This window comes from Mustela putorius, unplaced genomic scaffold (genome assembly GCF_011764305.1).
Source record: "Mustela putorius furo isolate JIRA1106 unplaced genomic scaffold, ASM1176430v1.1 tig00003846_pilon_pilon_pilon, whole genome shotgun sequence".
NCBI classification, from domain to species: domain Eukaryota; kingdom Metazoa; phylum Chordata; class Mammalia; order Carnivora; family Mustelidae; genus Mustela; species Mustela putorius.
Window position 1 is genome coordinate 517,118 of NW_025421999.1, and position 19,224 is coordinate 536,341.

At 35.3% G+C, this 19,224-nt stretch overlaps 1 protein-coding gene across 6 annotated transcripts in view; it reads right to left on the reverse strand.

Annotated features, from left to right (window-relative positions):
* DIAPH2 (diaphanous related formin 2) overlaps window positions 1–19,224 on the reverse strand; it is a 980,096-nt gene that overhangs the window by 337,155 nt on the left and 623,717 nt on the right. For all 6 annotated transcript variants that reach the window (XM_013047536.2, XM_004775974.3, XM_013047535.2 and 3 more), the window contains one exon: window positions 1,301–1,425. In XM_013047536.2, coding sequence (XP_012902990.1) covers window positions 1,301–1,425 — 125 coding nt within the window. The remainder of the gene's footprint in view (window positions 1–1,300; window positions 1,426–19,224) is intronic.

Here is a 19,224-nt window from a genome sequence, read left to right on the forward strand (position 1 = left end):
GGGAAGTTATATAATCCAAGGTTATTTTTGAGGATTTCCTGCCTCTAGTCACCCACAAACTTATGTTTCCAGTATTCCTAGCTATTAAAGTACTTGGCATCACTAATGGACAACATAAAATACGGTATTAATTCATGAACCCAAAGCCTTAGAATGAAAAACCATTTTTCATATAAATCTAAATTGCCATTCTCAAGTAATTTGAGTTAAGTACCATAATTTCTAAGTTTGGCAGGAAAGTAAGCATATCACAGAAGAAAAAGGCAATAGATTTACCCTGAAACAAGGTTACTTCCATATAGTTGTTGAAGAATTTACTTATTATCAGATAAAGAATTTACAGTATTTATTCCCTTCTAGTGATATAAAATGGTGATCGATCAGCAATTCAAGATATTTATTTAAACCTAGAGGAGGAGGATATGGCTTTAACTTCTGAAAACCAAAATAGAAAAAAAACAACCCAGCTCTAATGTAGTTTATCTTCAGATGCTAGATTTAACATTAAATAATTCAATCTAAATGCTATATCTCAAGTTCTTCTTTCATATATTTCTGTTTTATCTGAATGTACTGTATATAAAATGGGATTTAAAAGTATCTATTTAGAAGGAAATGCTTAATGTTATATACATAGCTTCTACAATTTATTTAAATACATAATCTCCTAATCAATTCATCTATCCATCCAACCAGGCATTCATTTTACCTATCCTTCTCAATCCTTTCAGTCTTCTGATATTAGTCATTTTCTGAATTGTCCTTTAATATTCATGTATGCCCTCAGGAAATACCTGTACATATGCAAAGAGGAAAAAAAAAAGTGCCTGACCAAAAAATCTTATGGTGATCATTTCCTTTAACCAACTGGTTACATAAGGGGATTGTTTGTTTTGTTTTTGGTTTAATCAAGCCTTATTAGACTTACCTTGCATATTTATTGGACCTTTAAATGAAATGCTTCTTTGAGAAACGGCCTTTTTTTTTTCTCATATAATTGTTTCCTTGCCTACTCTACCCAGTTCCAAACATTGTCAAGTAAAATTTATGCTGTTGATATAAAAACAGCCTATACACAAACTCACGCAGACAGCCTGAATAGATAGACTGGTAAGTTTAGAACTACACAGTAAATACATATTCCTTGTGCATACGCGTGTGTGCACTTGCACGCGCGTGCGTGCAAGCGCACACACACACACACACACACACACACACACACAGAGGCAGAGAGAGAGAGAGAGAGAAAGAGATTGAGAGAGAAACTAATAAACAAAATGCTTGAATAAATAAAGGATATTGTCATCTTCTCCACAAACTTATCATGTTGATCTTCTGTTTCGGGGAATTTCTTGATGTCACGTTCCAGATTAATAATTTGTTGTTCCATTGCTGTAAGGTTGCTCTTGAGAATTTGAGCTGAAACTAAAGAACAATGTGCAAAAGTATTTAGAGTATTTTACCAAATATTCCAAAAAACTAAAAGAAAACAGTATCATTTATTTTCTAATGTGCAGAATAGTTCCACAAAGTCAACTCACATTTTTCTGAATTACTGCTCATGAAGATTCTACTCTCCATGACATAAGTGAAAATGTGTAATATAATATCCCAAATAATCATGTTTAATAAGAGAATGTCACCATTTTATTCAGCCATTAGTTCAAATGAAGCCATTTCTATTTAAATTTATTGATGGAATTCCTAATAATTCATTCTTTAAAATCTAATTTGAAGATTAAAGAGAAACCAAGGTTCAAAGAGATCTTACTTTGTTGATACATGTTCTTGGCTATATAAATGATATAAACTATAAAAAGGGTTCGAATATTTTTCTTTTACTGAAACATCCTGAGTTTTAAAAACCAACATCTATGATAAAAGTTTTTATCCTTAGTACTTTTCATATGCATAGAGATGTGAAAGTTACTGTTGATACATAAAGAGAATTAAGAGCAAACCCCAGAAATACATATGCACATACATAACAATAAAGCTTCAGTGTGCCCTCAAACACTATCATTAATTGCTTTAATTACCCCTAACATTATCTGTACTTTTTTCTCTCTGCATTGACAACCAATAATTTTAAGAACTGTATTCAAACTGCTCCTAAAAACATGCACATTTACCAGTTTTCTTATGATGCCCTCTCTTAGCAGAGGTACATTTTAAACTATTTTATAGATACTCTATGAATGAATGACTGCCAACTACAAATGAAGGCAATTCTATCAGTATCAATGCATTTGGCAGATTCTACTTGAAAAAACAAGGTGCGTATTAGAATTTAGTAGGTTAGACTGTGACACTGGTTTTTAAATCCAGGCTCTGAAACACTGTTCTTTTCATTAAAGGACTGTGAAACAGAGAGTACTATTACAATTCTTTTTTTTTTTTTTTTTTTAAGTAAATTTTGTTCTCATTCAGAGGCCTATCAGAATTGCAATGAAAAATTTAAGAGCTGACAAAATCAACCTCCTGGCAAATTTTAGCCAGACTCTTCTGACACAAATTCATCACATTGACACCCACACCTTTATAACTTTATAAGGAGAAATTGCCTTAAATATACATGGAAGTTCAGAGACTAAAAATCAAACACCAACACTAAAGACAATTTTTTTTTCTATTAATCTGTCAATTCAAATAACACTTTCCAATTAAGTTCCACTTGTTGAGCTCTGACAAGCTTCAAAATGATTCTTTATAAGAGAAGTCTGCCAAAAATTTACTAATGGCTTGACAGTCATTGCTTGTTTTATTTAAAGGATGAGTTCACTGTGCAGGAAATTATTTCCTCTTTTTCTTTATTTTTTAAAATATTTTATTTATTTACTTATTAATTATTAAATTGATTTATCTATTTTCAGAAAAACAGTATTCATTATTTTTTTCACCACACCCAGTGCTCCATGCAATACGTGCCCTCTATAATACCCACCACCTGGTACCCCAACCTCCCACCCTCCCGCCACTTCAAATCTCTCAGATTGTTTTTCAGAGTCTATAGTCTCTCATGATTCACCTCCCCTTCCAATTTACCCCAACTCCCTTCTCCTAACACCCCTTGTCCTCCATGATATTTGTTATGCTCCACAAATAAGTGAAACCATATGATGATTGACTCTCTCTGCTTGACTTATTTCACTCAGCATAATCTCTTCCAGTCCCGTCCATGTTGCTACAAAAGTTGGGTATTCATCCTTTCTGATGAAGGCATAATACTCCATAGTGTATATGGACCACATCTTCCTTATCCATTTGTCCGTTGAAGGGCATCTTGGTTCTTTCCATAGTTTGGTGACCGTGGCCATTGCTGCTATAAACATTGGGGTACAGATGGCCCTTCTTTTCACGACATCTGTATCTTTGGGGTAAATACCCAGGACGGCAATTGCAGGGTCATAAGGAAGTTCTATTTTTAATTTCTTGAGGAACCTACACACTGTTCTCCAAAATGGCTGCACCAACTTACATTCCCACCAAGAGTGGAAGAGGGTTCCCCTTTCTCCACATCCTCTCCAACACATGTTGTTTCCTGTTTTGTTAATTTTGGCCATTCTAACTGGTGTAAGGTGATATCTTAATGTGGTTTTAATTTGAATCTCCCTGAGGGCTAGTGATGATGAACATTTTTTTCATGTGTCTGATAGCCATTTGTATGTCTTGATTGGAGAAGTGTCTGTTCATATCTTCTGCCCATTTTTTGATATGTTTGCTGTTTCGTGTGTGTTGAGTTTCAGGAGTTCATTATAGATTTTATTCATTTATTTGACAGAGATCACAAATAGGCAGAGAGGCAGGCAGAGAGAGAGGAAGGGAAGCAGGTTCCCTGATGAGCAGAAAGCCCGATGCGGGACTTGATCCCAGGACCTGATCCGAAGGCAGAGGCTTTAACCGACTGAGCTACCCAGGCACCCTCCTCTTGCTTTCAAACAGATTTTTTTTTTCACTTGCATTTTTCCAGCTGAGTCTCAAAAATTACTCAAAAGGTATGTTCTCCTCTTGTGCTTGATTGAAAAATTTTGAAGGTATGAAATTCATAACTTGTTATGTCATGTAGGTTACATAAAAGTAATAAACTCATAACATTCCGTAATAAACAAAATGTGTCCAAAGGCCAGGTTTAGGTCACATTAGTAATACTCCCATTAGAAGAAATGGTAATTTCATCTTCTGATTGTTCAATACAGAAATAGCCTAAGCAAGTACTATGCACACAAAAGTCTAGATATCTCAAATAACAAGAGACAATATTTTTAATCAAGTTGAATTCTGAATAAAGCACTATTTGCTAGACATCTTTCCTCCTCAATTTCACGTGTCAAATCCTAAGTCCTCTAAAAGTCCCTCCAGAATTTGAGTCCAAATTCTCTAACATATATAGGCACTTTTGTTTGTTCAAGTGATCTTCCACAGATCACCTTCCACTTTGATAATTTTTGTTTTGTGCACATAAACACAGAGCCTCCATTATAAAACCTCAACCTACATATTGGAAGTATCTATATCTAATACTTTGCTTATCCCTCTGCATTTGTCAAAAAGTTTTGGTTCCCATTTAACTTTATGCCCACTTTTTTCAGTTTCTTTTAAAAATTTGTTTGTATCTAAATTCCAGTTAGCTAACATACAGTGTAGTATTATTTTCAGGTGTACAATATAGTCATTCCACACTCTGATAAAACACATAGTGCTTCTCACCACAAGTGCACCCCCTAATCCCCATCACCTATTTAACCCATCAGATTGCTCCCTATAGTTAAGTGTCTTATTTCTGGCTTTGTTTCTTTCTTTTCTTTCTCTTTGCTTATTTGTTTTGTTTTCTGGCTCTAACCCTAGCCCTGGCCATAACTATAACACCCTAACCCTAGATTTGAGAAGAAAAAAGACACACACACACACACACACACACACACACACACACACACACACACACACACTATTACTCAGGCATAAAAAGAATAAAATCTTGCCATTTGCATTGACCTGAATGGAGCTAGGGAGTATTATGCTAAGCGAAATAAGTCATTCAGAGAAAGACAAATACCATATGATTTCATTCATATGTCAAATTTATGCCTACTTCTGCAAGTGAATGTGCATACAGAAGATAGATACAATGATGATTGGAAGTTACCATATCAATTACTAGTGAGAATGGAAAAGAACCAGGAAGTTGAAATATGTCTAATAATATGTAAAGGTGCAGGGTTGTAGGAGATGCTTAAGACAAACAGGAAAGTAAGGAACTGGGATAAGGAAGGGAAGGAAGGGACACCTTTGCTAGGCTCCTTTGTCTTCCCCTCTAATAAATTAGTAATTTATGCCTAAACAAAAGAAAATAAAATATCAGCGATGTAATAATCCAAGGATTCTAGATCAGATGCAATTTCATGGTTACATTAAATGAACAACACAATTATTTAAAATGTATATCCTTTAATTGATGGAATTACAGTATCTTAGACTTACAAGTGAACTTAAAAGAGATTTGAACAAGCCTCTCAAATTTTAAGAACTTATGTTATACAGTGTCATGGTCTACATTCCTAGAAAATAGAACCTAAGACAAATCTTGCCTTATTAGGGGTGAAAGTGGGGTATAATCAGAGGGAAATGGGCATGAAGGAAAGGGGAAGAAAGTGAATGTAAGGGAGTAAGTTACTGAACTGGCCATAGCTTTACAAAAATTACAGGTGGTTTCTTAGAGTCCCAGGTTGTCTCCATCAGGGCCAACTCCTTTTTCAGGAGCATTAACTTCCCATTTCAAATGGGGAGCAAGACAAGTGGCCCAGGCTTGGGGGTGGGGAGTGGCCTGGAAAAAGATGCTCAGTGGATCTCCAGTGGTATATAAATTAGATACAGGAAAAAAAAAATTAGATCCAGAACAGAGGATTCATTATGCCCTAAATGGCTTATTCCTTTGACAGCTGATATAATTAGAAAAATTTGTTTACTTATAATCAAAATCAGCCTACTTGAAGTCTTAACAATTAGTCTTCATGTGGCCTCATAACAACACTGATTAAGTCTATTCCCTATTTTAGGGGAAAGATGTCACTTCTATCTTCTTCTTCTTCTTCTTCTCCTTTTTTTAAGATTTATTTATTTGAGAGCGAGAGAATGAGTGGGAGGGGCAGAGGGAGAGTTAGAGGGAGAGAGAAACTCAAGCAGACTCTTTGCTGAGCAAGAAGCCCAGTGTGGGACTTGACCTTAGGACCCTGACCTGGTCACTTGCATCTTTTTAATTTGCCCAGGCTACAAAAACCCAAGTTCCTACAACTAGTCTTCCTAAGGTATAGGGGTTAGTTATTATTTGAACTCTAAAGTAATAACTAAAATTCAGTGAGTACTTACTATGTGTAGACTTTTCTTTTTAAAGATTTTATTTATTTATTTGACAAAGATCACAAGTAGGCAGAGAGGCAGGCAGAAAGAGAGTGGGAAGCAGGCTCCTTACTGAGTGGAGAGCCTGATTCTGTGCTCGATCCCAGTACCCTGGGATCATGACCTGAACTGAAGGCAGAGGATTTAAACCACTGAGCCACCCAAGTGCTCCTATGTGTACACTTTATTTTAACTAGTTTTATGTATTAACTCATCTAATCCATACAAAAACTGTATGAGGTATGTACTAAGCACAAACAAGGCTATGATATGAGCCCAGTGATATCTTCTCAGGAAATTATAAATGTAAAGCAATGTCTCTAGGACCTAGAAGGTCAGAAACTTAAGTTAAATCTGTGCCCATTCGTACATACCATGTCACTTAAATTAGGGGACAGGCATGATCTTAGGAGTCAGATCCACTTAGGTTTTAATTTTTTCCATATCAAATACTAGTTGGGTTACCTTGAGCCAATCTCTTATTCTCTCTGGGTTTTCATTTCCTGATTTGCAAAATGAAGATAATAATACCTTCCCTAAAGCTGGTTATTAAAGTAAAATGATTTGCTGAATATAAAGCTTCTATCTTTATACTTGGTACATATAGGTAATCTATAAATATTCATTTCATATTTCACTATTCTTCTCTCTTTTCCCTACCTTACTGCAGGAATTAAAATTCCTACTATGCATGTGCCACCAAGAATTAAACAACAGTTTAGATGTAATCTGAATAGCAATAATAAAAAAAAGCAGTTATTTCGTAGTTGCTACCACACTATGGTCTGATTTAATATAATTCAATATATTTAATATAATATTTTATTGAATATCTTAATAAATATAATAAAATAACAAATATTTTTATTAAATATTTATTAAATTTATTAAGTATAAAATGTTTTTAAATATCTAATTTAATACAATATTAACCTCCTTTCTAATCAAAAGGACTAAATACAGACTGTTTCCTGTTTGTAGGTTTTACAGGGTACATGGAATTTTAGGTCTGGAAACCAGTGACAATTATACTAATGAACACCCAATTTGTTAGAGATATTAGCAAGTTCCAAATTAAAAATATATATATATTTCTGGAAATTAAAACCTGTGCAGTAGTCTGTATTCCTCTGCAACATTTACAAGTTAGTTATTTTGGCTTTCTAGCATTTCTTTTCTTGCATAAAAGATAACAGGGTTTTGTTTTTGTTTTATTTAGGTTTATTTTGAGCATTAGAATTAACATGTGTTTACCTGCCTGAAGTACATTTGCTTCAGCCCTAAAAGTTGGGAGTCAGTGTTGATTGTTTAACTATTTAATTAGGTCCCTAGCTGGGATGCCTGGGTGGCTCAGTCAGTTAAGTGTCTGTCTTCAGCCCAGGTCATGATCCCAGAGTCCTGGGATGGAGCCCCACATTGGGCTCCCCTTCAGCAGGAAGACTGCTTCTCCCTCTGCCTGCTGTTTCCCCTGCTTGTGCTCTCTCTCTGTCAAATAAATAAAACCTTTAAAAAATTAGGTCCTAGCCTCCAGGACTTCCAATATTGAGAAAGAGAAGGACGGAAGGAGAGAGAATGTGTGTAGGGAGTTGAGGGGGAGAAAGGCAAGAGAGAGTCTGAAATATTTTTACTGGATGTGGTGGGAAATGTAGAGTACTTACAGTTCCAAGAACAATAAAATGCCAGAGTGGGTTAGAAAAGTTTGTCTCCTGCATCATCTCAGACTCAGGGTATATTTTTGTGCCTGCCATTATTTAGTTCACTAATATAAATTAGGGGATCTTTTTTCTATCTAAGTAAATTTCCACTACAGGCATTTTCAATGACTGATTAGTCAGTCTGGTGGCACTTCAATTTTTTTCTCTCATTTCATTTTTTACATCTGAATTACTTTTATTATTGAATTATTTTTGCTATTGAATTACTGAATCTGAATTATAACATTAAAAATTTAAATTATATCTATCAAGTTCTTTATTATAGCTTCCTTCCTTGTACTCCATAAATAACCTTTTAAGCTCAGTATACTCTCTTGAGTTATATGTAGGGAGAAACTTTCCCAGCAAATCTTATTTATCTACTTACTTCAGTTGAAAAATATACATGGACTTTTTTCCTGGCTTCAAGCAAATATTTGAGAGTGTCTTGATCTTTACGCAAAATATTTTAAATGATAGATCTGTTCTGATTCATAGTTTTAATAAAAGTAAAGTATAAAACCAATATTTTAAGGGAGATTTTAAATGTAAAGACCCTTCAATTACATATTATATAAGAGAACTGATACACATTTAAGAGAAAGAAATCACAGTACTCTGCTGACATTCTCTAGAGCATGTGTAAATATAAAAGCTTTTCTAGGAACTTGAGGATTTTTATCTTTGAATTAAATGCTTCTATTAATTTTAACCACTGACAGAGTGAGCACTTTTACATCTTTGCTCTAAGAAAGGCCAAGTAAAAGTATACTCTTGCAAGTCTATATGTGAATAGGCCCCAACATGATTATAAGTACCATAATTTTCCTTAACTGAATATATTTAGTTGAAGAATTATTATCGGTTGAGCAGCACAACATTAAAGTGACTCATCCAGAAAGCATATGTAAAAAAGAGAAAGACATTACAAGCAGCCTGAACAATAGGCACAGTTGTAGTCTTCCTTAAGTACATTTATAATAGTTTCACTTTATATGAAAATGATATTTACATGGATTTTTATATGGAAATGAAGCAAATGTGTGTATATAATAACTACAGCAAAAGTTCATTACTGTGGGCTTCTTAGGCTTTTAAAGAAAATAACTAGTAAATGGCACCCCAATAAAAAATTCCTATAATACAAAAATCAATTAGAAAATGACTCATTCTTTTTTTTTTTTTAAGATTTTTATTTATTTATTTGACAGACAGAGATCACAGGTAGGCAGAGAGGCAGGCAGAGAGAGAGGAAGGGAAGCAGGCTCCCTGCTGAGCAGAGAGCCCAATGCTGGACTCGATCCCAGGATGCCGGGATCATGACCTGAGCCGAAGGCAGAGGCCCAACCCACTGAGCCACCCAGGCGCCCCAGAAAATGACTCATTCTTAGGAGAAAAAAAAAATAACTGTTACAAAGTCACCTTAACAGAAAATACAATTTAACTAGAATCCATATTAAATAAAATTTAAAAATATATGTCCCCAATATGCATTCACAAAGACCATCACTTGCCCCTTCTAATGTGTGCCCCTGGAGATAAGGTACGGTTTCTCCAAACTGAATTCATAATATGGCCTGAATGGATGCTGAGAACAGTGGGACTTCTACATGAAAACTGCTTTAGAAACATAATATCAGTGTTTAACTATGAAAATCTCACTAAGCATGTTTCAGTGTCTGGGCTTATACATTTATACAAGTCCTCAGCCTGAATGCATTTTTTTAAACTAAAAAGATGGAGCCTTTAAACTAAAAGAACAAAAGAACTACACACTGTACTACCTTACTATTAACTATGGAAGGTATGCTTAGAGGATAACTGGGGTAAAGAAGGATGAAGGGGAAGTCTCAAGCCCTCTGAATATTGATTTGCAATAAAAATTCTGTACCCTGACCACCAAACCACAAGCAGTGGACAGTCAAGCTACCTGTGAAGAATCACAGTTCTTTTACCTGCTGTCTTTCTGCAACTGTTATTCTGCCTGCAGCAAATAGCATGTGCAAATTTTTAAATCAAAGGCTAAAAAACAAACTGAAATCTTCTACTCTTGCTGACAGTCTTAGCTCAAGGCCAGGATTGGGAAACACACACGCAAGCTGAAGCTTCTATTAAGCCATGCTGGACATAACCTTGTTGGAATACTTTGTTCTCATCAGGAAGAATTTTTTCCCTAAGCTTGGTTGTTTTCCTTGCAATAAAAGATCCTTCACCCACCTGTGCCTCAAACTGGAATGATTTTAATGGGTCAAGTCAAGCCTTTATTGAGTTGAGTTTGGGCTATACTGAATTATCCTCCCTAGGGATTTTGTGTAAATGGCCAGAATGGTATTCCCCTCAATAGAAAAGCTTGCCAGAACCTTCAAATGCTGACAAATCTTTTATTACAATCCTGTACTAATGTCTTCACTTGTTAGATCTATGTAATAGATTCTTTTTTCACCTTGGAATTAGAACAGTGATGGTAAAAGGGAACCATGTCACAAGAGGCTACTTAATATTACAACAGGAGGTCTTAAAAATAAATCAGTAGAATTACAGAAAAATAAGGGCTATGGAGAATGTAGACTTGTTGCCTAAGACAAGAAAGCACAAAATCTTAAGTTAAGAAATCTGAAATGACAAGATTGTAAAATTTGGAATTTTGAGAAGTTTATATGTGTATTTACTTTTGAGCTATAATAATTAATGTTACTGAAAAAGTCACAAGGACAAATACTTGTAGGAAACATCTACATTCAATATCACCAAATTCTGATAAATTGGGTGTGAGAAATGAGCACTGTTCACTTCACAACAAGACAACTACCTTCTTCTTGCGTAAGTATTCACAAATGATTTTATCTGAGCAACCATTTAATGGCTCTTGTATTAACAATGCCCTTTCTACTAGTATATTTTATTCTTAATAAGGTATGAAAAGATTATAAGGGTTGATAAGCCATCTGAATACCCTCTTCCACATGCTATTTGAAAAGAATTAAAAATACACAGATAGCACTGTCATAAAGTTATAATTCTATATTAAAAGAATGTTAGCCTTTTTGACTGTACTTTTTTTTTTTTTTTAAAGATTTCATTTACTTATTTGACAGACAGAGACCAAAAGTAGGCAGAGAGGCAGGCAGAGAGAGGAGGAAGCAGGTTCCCCGCTGAGCAGAGAGCCCGATGCAGGACTCGATCCCAGGACACTGTGATCATGACCTGAGCCGAAGGCAGAGGATTTAACTCACTGAGCCACCCAGGCGCCCCTTGACTGTACTTCTTGTGATTGTGGCCAGATTTCCATGAACCGTGTTCATGAACTCATAGGGAAATTAATGGGACTATATGATTTGATACAGATATTCTTGCAATTCACTGGGTTTTTCCAGAACAAGTCTAATGCATCAAGTCCACAAGTGTGTACAGACACAAAGCCATCAACTTTCAGTCAAACTGAATGCAGGTGGTCATGAAATCAGTATCAGTGCTGAAGTCATAATGCTGGACTCATTAGAATCCACTTCCCAATAGTGTTGCCTGGATTAGCAGTTTTGCTTGGTAGTAGGGTTACCAGTCAGATAAAAGATGCTTGGAAGAGTATAGTAAATTCATGGTTACATTTTCTGTATTCATTTACTGACTATGGATACTAACAAGATTACTATATGCCCACAGATAAGAGACTGCAATGTAAACAAAGGCTATTATAGGATATAATTGTATTAATTTTCTATATTCCTCACCATTGAATCAGTCCATAAATATAGCAGGGTTTTATCATCTCAAATTTCTTCACCTTAAATATTTTCGCTTAATAACCAAACAATGGATTAAAGGAGGACATGGGAATCTAGAGGTAGGTGGTGTCTTCTAGAGTTGTGGGAAAGCACTGAAAGGCTGTGAGCAGGAGAAGTTGATGACATTTACATTAAAACAAACAAACAAACAAACAAACAAACTCTGGCAGCTATGTGGAAAATGGAGGGAGGGGGTCAATAATGGAAAAGGGGATACAAACTAGGAAACAATTATTATGGTCTAGACAGAAGATGATGGTGGCCTGGATCAGGGTGATGAAAGATGACTGCAGTACATATTTTAGAGGTAGTGCCGACTGGTCTTAGGGTGGATGAAATGTGAGAGGTAAGGAAGAAGGAATTACTAAGAATGATTTCCAGGTTTCTGGAATGAATAACAGAAATGGAGACATTTAGAGATTTGTGGGGGAAAGATCAAGGGTTCAGCTTGAGATCTACTTAGCTTCAATTGCATAAACCATCAAAATTGAGATTATAATTAGGAGGTTGGATATATGGGTTCCAAGTACAGAAGAGGGGTCTGAGCTGGATGTGTATAATAGAAAGGCATTTGCATACAGAGCCCACTTTAGAACAGTTACATCTTTTTCATTACATTGCTACAATATAGTTTAGTCTACATTTAGTTTGCTGGCTTTATAAATCTAGGTAATAATTCCCGTATCCCTGACTTATTCCAAGTACAAATATTTCTAAATGTTGGTTAAGGTCATTTTCCTCTGGGCTACAGTTGTAATTTATTCCTATTTTCTCTCTTTACTCTGTTTTTGTGTGAGTATTCCAAACTTGCACACGTACCATGTTTATTCATATTAAGACTCCCCCCCCCCCCGCAAATGTCTTGCTGTTATACTTCTCTTGAAACAAATGTTGCCAATAACAACCACTCAGCTAATTGAATTTGGAGGTGGGGGGGAGTAAAGTATTTCAAAGAGCTCCAGGCCTTCAAAGCACATAGCCATAAAAGTATCTGCCAGAATTTCTCCAACAGAAGAGGAGAAATGTGAAAGACTCCATTGTTTTCCCTTAATAGTGCACATAATTGGCACATTAACAGTGGTACAAGAGGAAGGGTTAAAGGTGGTTTAGCCAATGTAGGCTTTATCCTTCTCTGGTCCTTCTCTCCCATTGGCTCTACTTGGGATATTCACAGTAAGCATGTCTTCTTCCTGGTTGTACTCCACAATCTTATTTTAGGGTACATACATTTCTAGCTTTCACCATTGATCATTTTTCTCTGAATGGTCATTGAAATTAGTTGCTGAGATTTTATTAGTGAACTGTTCTTTTAAGGCCAACAATAATCCTTACCTGAATTTTAATCAGAGTGAAACAATATAATCACCACTCCTGAGTGTACAGAGTGGACAGGCATGCTGTACACATCTGATTTAGTTCCCAAGTCAGTAATTCTATTGCTGCCTTGTATGTGATGAAGTCCATCTAGCAGCTCTACATTATATCTATATATATTTCTTAAATGAATCTAGGTTTTTATCCATTTCAAAAGGTCCATTGTCATCCCTCTGGTGAGCTAGCAAGTTACATTTGCAACTGCATTTTCTAGCCTTTAGTATTCTAAAATAACAGTTAGGGTCTTTTTGCCCAAGTCATTTTGCCAACTTGTACATGATTTGTTTATTGTCTTTGGAGTCAGTGATAGATAAGAAAACTCAAATAAGAAATTTACCCAAATGGTCATTACATTTAACCTGGAAAATTAGAAATTAATATTCACTATGTTGGTCTATCATAATTTCCCACCAAATTCAAAAGCACTTACTATTTCAGTATCAAATATGGTTGGATGCTTACAAGTTGCAGAATAGTATTTTTAAAGAGGTGATCACAAGAAATCCTAACCATGACACATGACCAGATGTCATGTTGGTAATACTGAGAAAATATATCTAGCCTTGGACATCGCATATGTTCTTCCCAAAACAGTTTTTCTAGTACCTCAAACTGGACAAACATTACAAAATATGTTTCAATATTTTAAAAAAATTACATTCAACCAAAATTAACATTAATTTAGATAATGTGATAAAACACTCCTAGCAGACTGCCTAGCACATAGAAGGTCTGACTAAATGTCACTTGAATCTAATCTGGAATTTGAAAAATAGTCCTACTAAACTGTCCTCCTAAAAACGCACATCTAAATTAGTCAATAATGGCATCATAAAATTTGGTTCCACACTATGCTACATTTGTCCTTTAAAAACAAAACCTGACTTTGCTACCACAAGGCCTTAAATATTTTAATAATCCAGTGGTGTGCTATGTTAAGGCAAAAAAAGACATGGCCTTTTAAGTCAGACATACCTAGCTGGAATTCTTTCTCCGCCACTTATTGTGTGTTTCTGTGCAAACCACTTAACCTTTGTGAACCTTAGTTTCCTGATCTGTGAAATGGGTAAAACAAATCTAACCCCATTAGGTTGTCATGAGGATACATAAAGTAATATATACAAAGCTCTTATCATAAAAGTAGCATATTATAAAACTAACTAGATACATGTCAACTCTTTTTGTGATCCAGTCATCTACGGGATCAATACATGTGGGTGGGTTGTACTCCAGGTAGCCCCTGGAGCCTTGAATCAGAGTAGTATCGCCAATGGCCTCTGGCCACCACATGGGAGACTCCCTGATTGGTGGGGGGGGCTCTGTGGGGGGCATGCAGATGAAGTGGCCTTTCCTTTGTCTGGCTCCCTATGTCTCTCCTCCTGATAGCACAGCCTGCAGGTACAATGCTCCTCAGAGCCCTACTCATTTTGCATTTTACAGAGTAGAATATTGGGGTTTAGGGTGATCTGATAGTTAACAAAGAATGAAATGAATCTTCCTAAGTTTATAGAGAGATCCTATGAAGCAATGCCTGCCCCAAAAAAATCACTGGATATGCTTTGGTTCTGAATAAACTACCTTACAGGCAAAACTGCTGCTTTAAATCTTTTATCATAAGACCCAAATAAATGAACTGTGTTATTCAGAATTCTTTATGTATTCAAATATGTTCCTAAAAAGTCCCTCCACCCCTTCAAAAAGAGACTCATCAAATACACAAGGGCTACAGACACTTTTGTGTAATTTAATTAGCAACCAGTCTTGAAAGTCACAAAAGAAAAGCTATTAAAAATGTTCATTCATCTACACAGGATGGAAAACATTAGGCAAATAAAAGATGAATAAAAGGCCCAAAGACTTTGAAGTATTCTGCCAAAAATATATATATAACACACATATACACAAACAATTTGGTCAAAGGCCCTTGGCATTTTTCAAATGCCTCATAATCATTTATAAAATAAGGGAAAGAAAAGTGAAAATGGTCATGAATACTATGAAATAATACCTTGCATATTATATATTTTCAAATATATATACATATAAGTTGTTTGGGTATTCTAGATCAGGGGATGGCAAACTACTGCCCTCAGGCCAAATGCAGCTCACTATTTTTTTTTTAAGATTTTATTTACTTATTTGAGAGAGAGAGAGAGTATGCCAGAGCACAAGCTGGGGGAGGGGCAGAGGGACATGCAGACTCCCTGCAGAGCACGGAATCCTGATGGGCTTGATCCCAGGACCCTGAGATCATGACCTGACCTGAAGTCATATGCTTACCCAACTGAGCCACCCAGGCACTCCTGGCTCACTGGTTTTGTACAGACCTTTAGCTAAGAATGATTTTTACATTTATAAGTAGCTGAAAAAAAATGAAAAAAAAAATTGTGACACATGAAATTTGCATGAAATTCAAATTTCGGTGTCCATAAGTAAAGTTTTATTGGAACATAGTCATTTATACATTGCCTATAGCTGCTTTTGCACTATCCCTTGTGATGGGGATTCTGTGTGGTCTAAAAAGCCTAAAATATTTAATATCTAGCTCTTTATGAAAAAAGTTTGCTGACCTGTGTTTTAGTTTTGTTACTGTTGTTGCGCTATAACTGACATAACACTGCATTAGTTTTGGGTATATAACAATTGATTTGACATACATATATATTGTGAAATGATTACAACAATAAATTTAATCAATATTCATTACTTCACATAGTTACAATTTTTTGCATGCGATAAGAACTTTTGTAATTTACTTTATTAGCAACTATAGTCACTACGCTGTACATCTCCAGGACTTATTTATCTTACAGGTGAAAGTTTGTACCTTTTGACCACCTTTCCCCATTTCTTGCCCCCATTTCTTCCCCAACCACCTCTGGCAACCAGCCCATGCCCTAGATTAATAAAAATGCACTCTTGGGAGGGACATCAGCAAGAACATCAGCAATTTCCTAGTCCAAATCTCTTATAAGGATATGGAGAGAGAAACCAAAAGTGATTGCCCATGTATACACAGATAGGTCACTGGATTTCTGGTTTCTTCTACTATCACAATGTAACTGTATCTCTTTACAATGTCTGCTTCTTTTCTTCTGGGGATAAAATGCATATTGTGAATTATACAAGGTGAAGTTGATTTCTAGGTTTATTCTGCCAAATACATCAACAGAATAATTTAACAGGACTAAAAACATATTTTTAAACAGCACAATACCACAGTTAGAATCAAGGTACCCCTTGTAAAATTTATTTTAAAAATCTTCAAATTAAGTAAATAAAATGTAACAGCAATACATGCATACAGAAACTCAAAGTGAGGTCTTTAAGCCAGTCAGTAGAAAAGGAAAAATCAGTCAATATAAAGCAATACAAAACTTACAATACAAATCTTATGGCCAAATGATCACTTCTCCAAGTAACACAGAGAGATCCATATCAAATTCACTACCATGATATCTTATACTTCCTTTCAGACTTTTTTTGAAGATCCAGTAATTGGCCAATATATATTTTAAATAACTGACCTATTTGTAGTTAACATGGGCTTTATAACTATACTACAGTACATTTCAGGAAGTTTCCAAGTTACTCAGTGTTGCAGATACACATACATATACTCATTTCAATCTCATCATCACCCTATGAGATATATCCTGTTATTATCTCTATTTACATAAGAGAAATCTGAGGTGAGAGAGATTAGATAATTTCCTCATGGTCATATACCAAGTAAGTGGCAAAGTTAGTATTTGAAGTTATGTAGTTCAGTCGGTCATTACACTAAATTCAATATGCTTTACTTCCTTTTAGGAATAAGAAAAGGTAAGTTTTAGTTAAACATTTCAAAGTATGGAAAGCATAAGCTAAATCTGGTATGTGAAGTTCATTTATATTCTTAATTTAATACGTGTTTAGTGTCTACTAATGGCACAACATTGCAATAGAAAAGGACGAAAACCTGAGAGATGAGCAAAACATGGTCCTTGCCTTCATGGAGTTTGTAATTTTGTAGAGAGCCTAAAACAAGTACATACAAGGATGCATAAATTGATGACCGTATCATCAGACTATAACACACTACACAGTAGGAAGTAAGAAAATTGGTAAAGCAGGGTAATGTATACCTTGCGACATGTGACTGTAAATGAAAGGGATAGTTTCCATATTCTTAGTCAATAATGAGGAAATATTATCTTTAGGGTATATAGAAGATGGGCTTGGGAGCTTAAAAAAAAACACAAAAACAAAAACAAACAAACTAAAAATCCCCCTCAAACCCCCCAAACAACCATCTAACCAAAAAACACAGTTTGGAATTGCTGTTGTGGGAAGAAAAAAAAAGAACTGGAGTTAAACAGAAACTGTCCCAACATCATTAGAAAAGTATGGGGATTTTGCAGTGCTAGACACTGTGTGCTTGAAATGAATATATTAGGTTACAAGATAAATGCAGCCGGGGGGAACTAATAGGTTGTTAAGAAAGGGGAAAGGATAAGGGAGAGTGTAGGTAAAGTCATAATGAGGCCAAGAGACACATTAGGAGTCTCATACTGATAATTGAGAGGCAAGGGGTATGTGAGGATGACTGTGGTTATAAAAGTACATTTCAAAGCTTTAGATCCTGGAGGTAGCCATATTCTAGGTGCTAACAGAGTCTATTAACTGTGGTGCCTGGGTGGCTCAGTCAGTTAAGCATCTGCCTTTGGCTCAGGTCATGATCAGGGTCCTGGGATTGAGTCCAACATTAGGCGCTCTGCTCAGTGGGGAGTCTGTTTCTCCCTCTCATTCTCCCTCTGTGCTTTCTCTCTCTCAAATAAAAAAATAAAATCTTTTTTAAAAAAAAGTCTGTTATTTGTATGCTTATGAGGGAGTTGAAATGGGGAGAAAAATCCACGCTGATGGAATCAAAAGCCAAGGAACTTTGAGACCAAACTGTAGGATGGGACTCCTCTTCAATGGTGGAGTCATCAACATTCACCTCCTATTTTCTACTAAGTAAACATTTATTTCTTGGTTTTATATTTTTATAATTTTCTTTCTTGGAGGATGTTTGCATTTTGTTTCTTGTTTTGATGGAGAGTTATTTTTAGAAGGGAGTAAAGTCTGAGGAAAAGGGTATGATTAGTTTAAGGTGAAAATCAGATTTTAGCAGAGTGATATTTTATTATCTCTCTGGAGGGATGTGGATTGACAAAACCTGTTTTGGTTCATAGACTGATAATCAAACAAACATCTTGAATAATTAGGTTTCCATATTTTCAAAGTAGATAATATAAAAATAATTGGTAATTCTTCCAAAATGTAAAAATGTCTTTTAGTTATTTAAATTACACTATTTTCACAAGTTTTAGAGATACACTGGGATAATTTTAACATGGTGCTATAAACTTGAAGGTTTTTTCTTTTTCTTTTCTTTCTTTAAACATTTTTATAAAGTGTCATAGAGCCTTAGCAAATTATTCTTAAATATGTACATACCATTTATTTACTGTATGTATTTTTAAATGGCCACAGTTTTCAGACATGAATACATAATAGTAAAAAAATTAAACCAGTACATCCAGATGTTAAGAAATTAGTGAAGTATTTCCTGAGTGCAATCCACATATGTTTTATAAGCCAATGAACTCTCCTGGGCCTCTGGAGAGTATCAACAAGAACCAGCTCAAGAGTAATTTACTCAAAAAGCCCGAAATCATTAATATGCTTCAAAAATGTGTCCGAAAGAGCCCAGTAGTCACTTTAGACCTCTGACCTACTGTATGGGTATTACCTAAATGGGTTTTTACTCAGTAAAATAGAAAATAAATTCATCATGTATTTTTAGGATTTGCTTTTGAAGCCGTTTTAAAGTTTCACTTACAGGAGTCTTTAGGGAATGTATAATAAATGTTGGACAGCACAATAACCAAAAGAAGAAAGCTGGTCTTGGAAGCAGAAGACCTGAATCCCACTTACTTTCCCTATGACTTTTGACA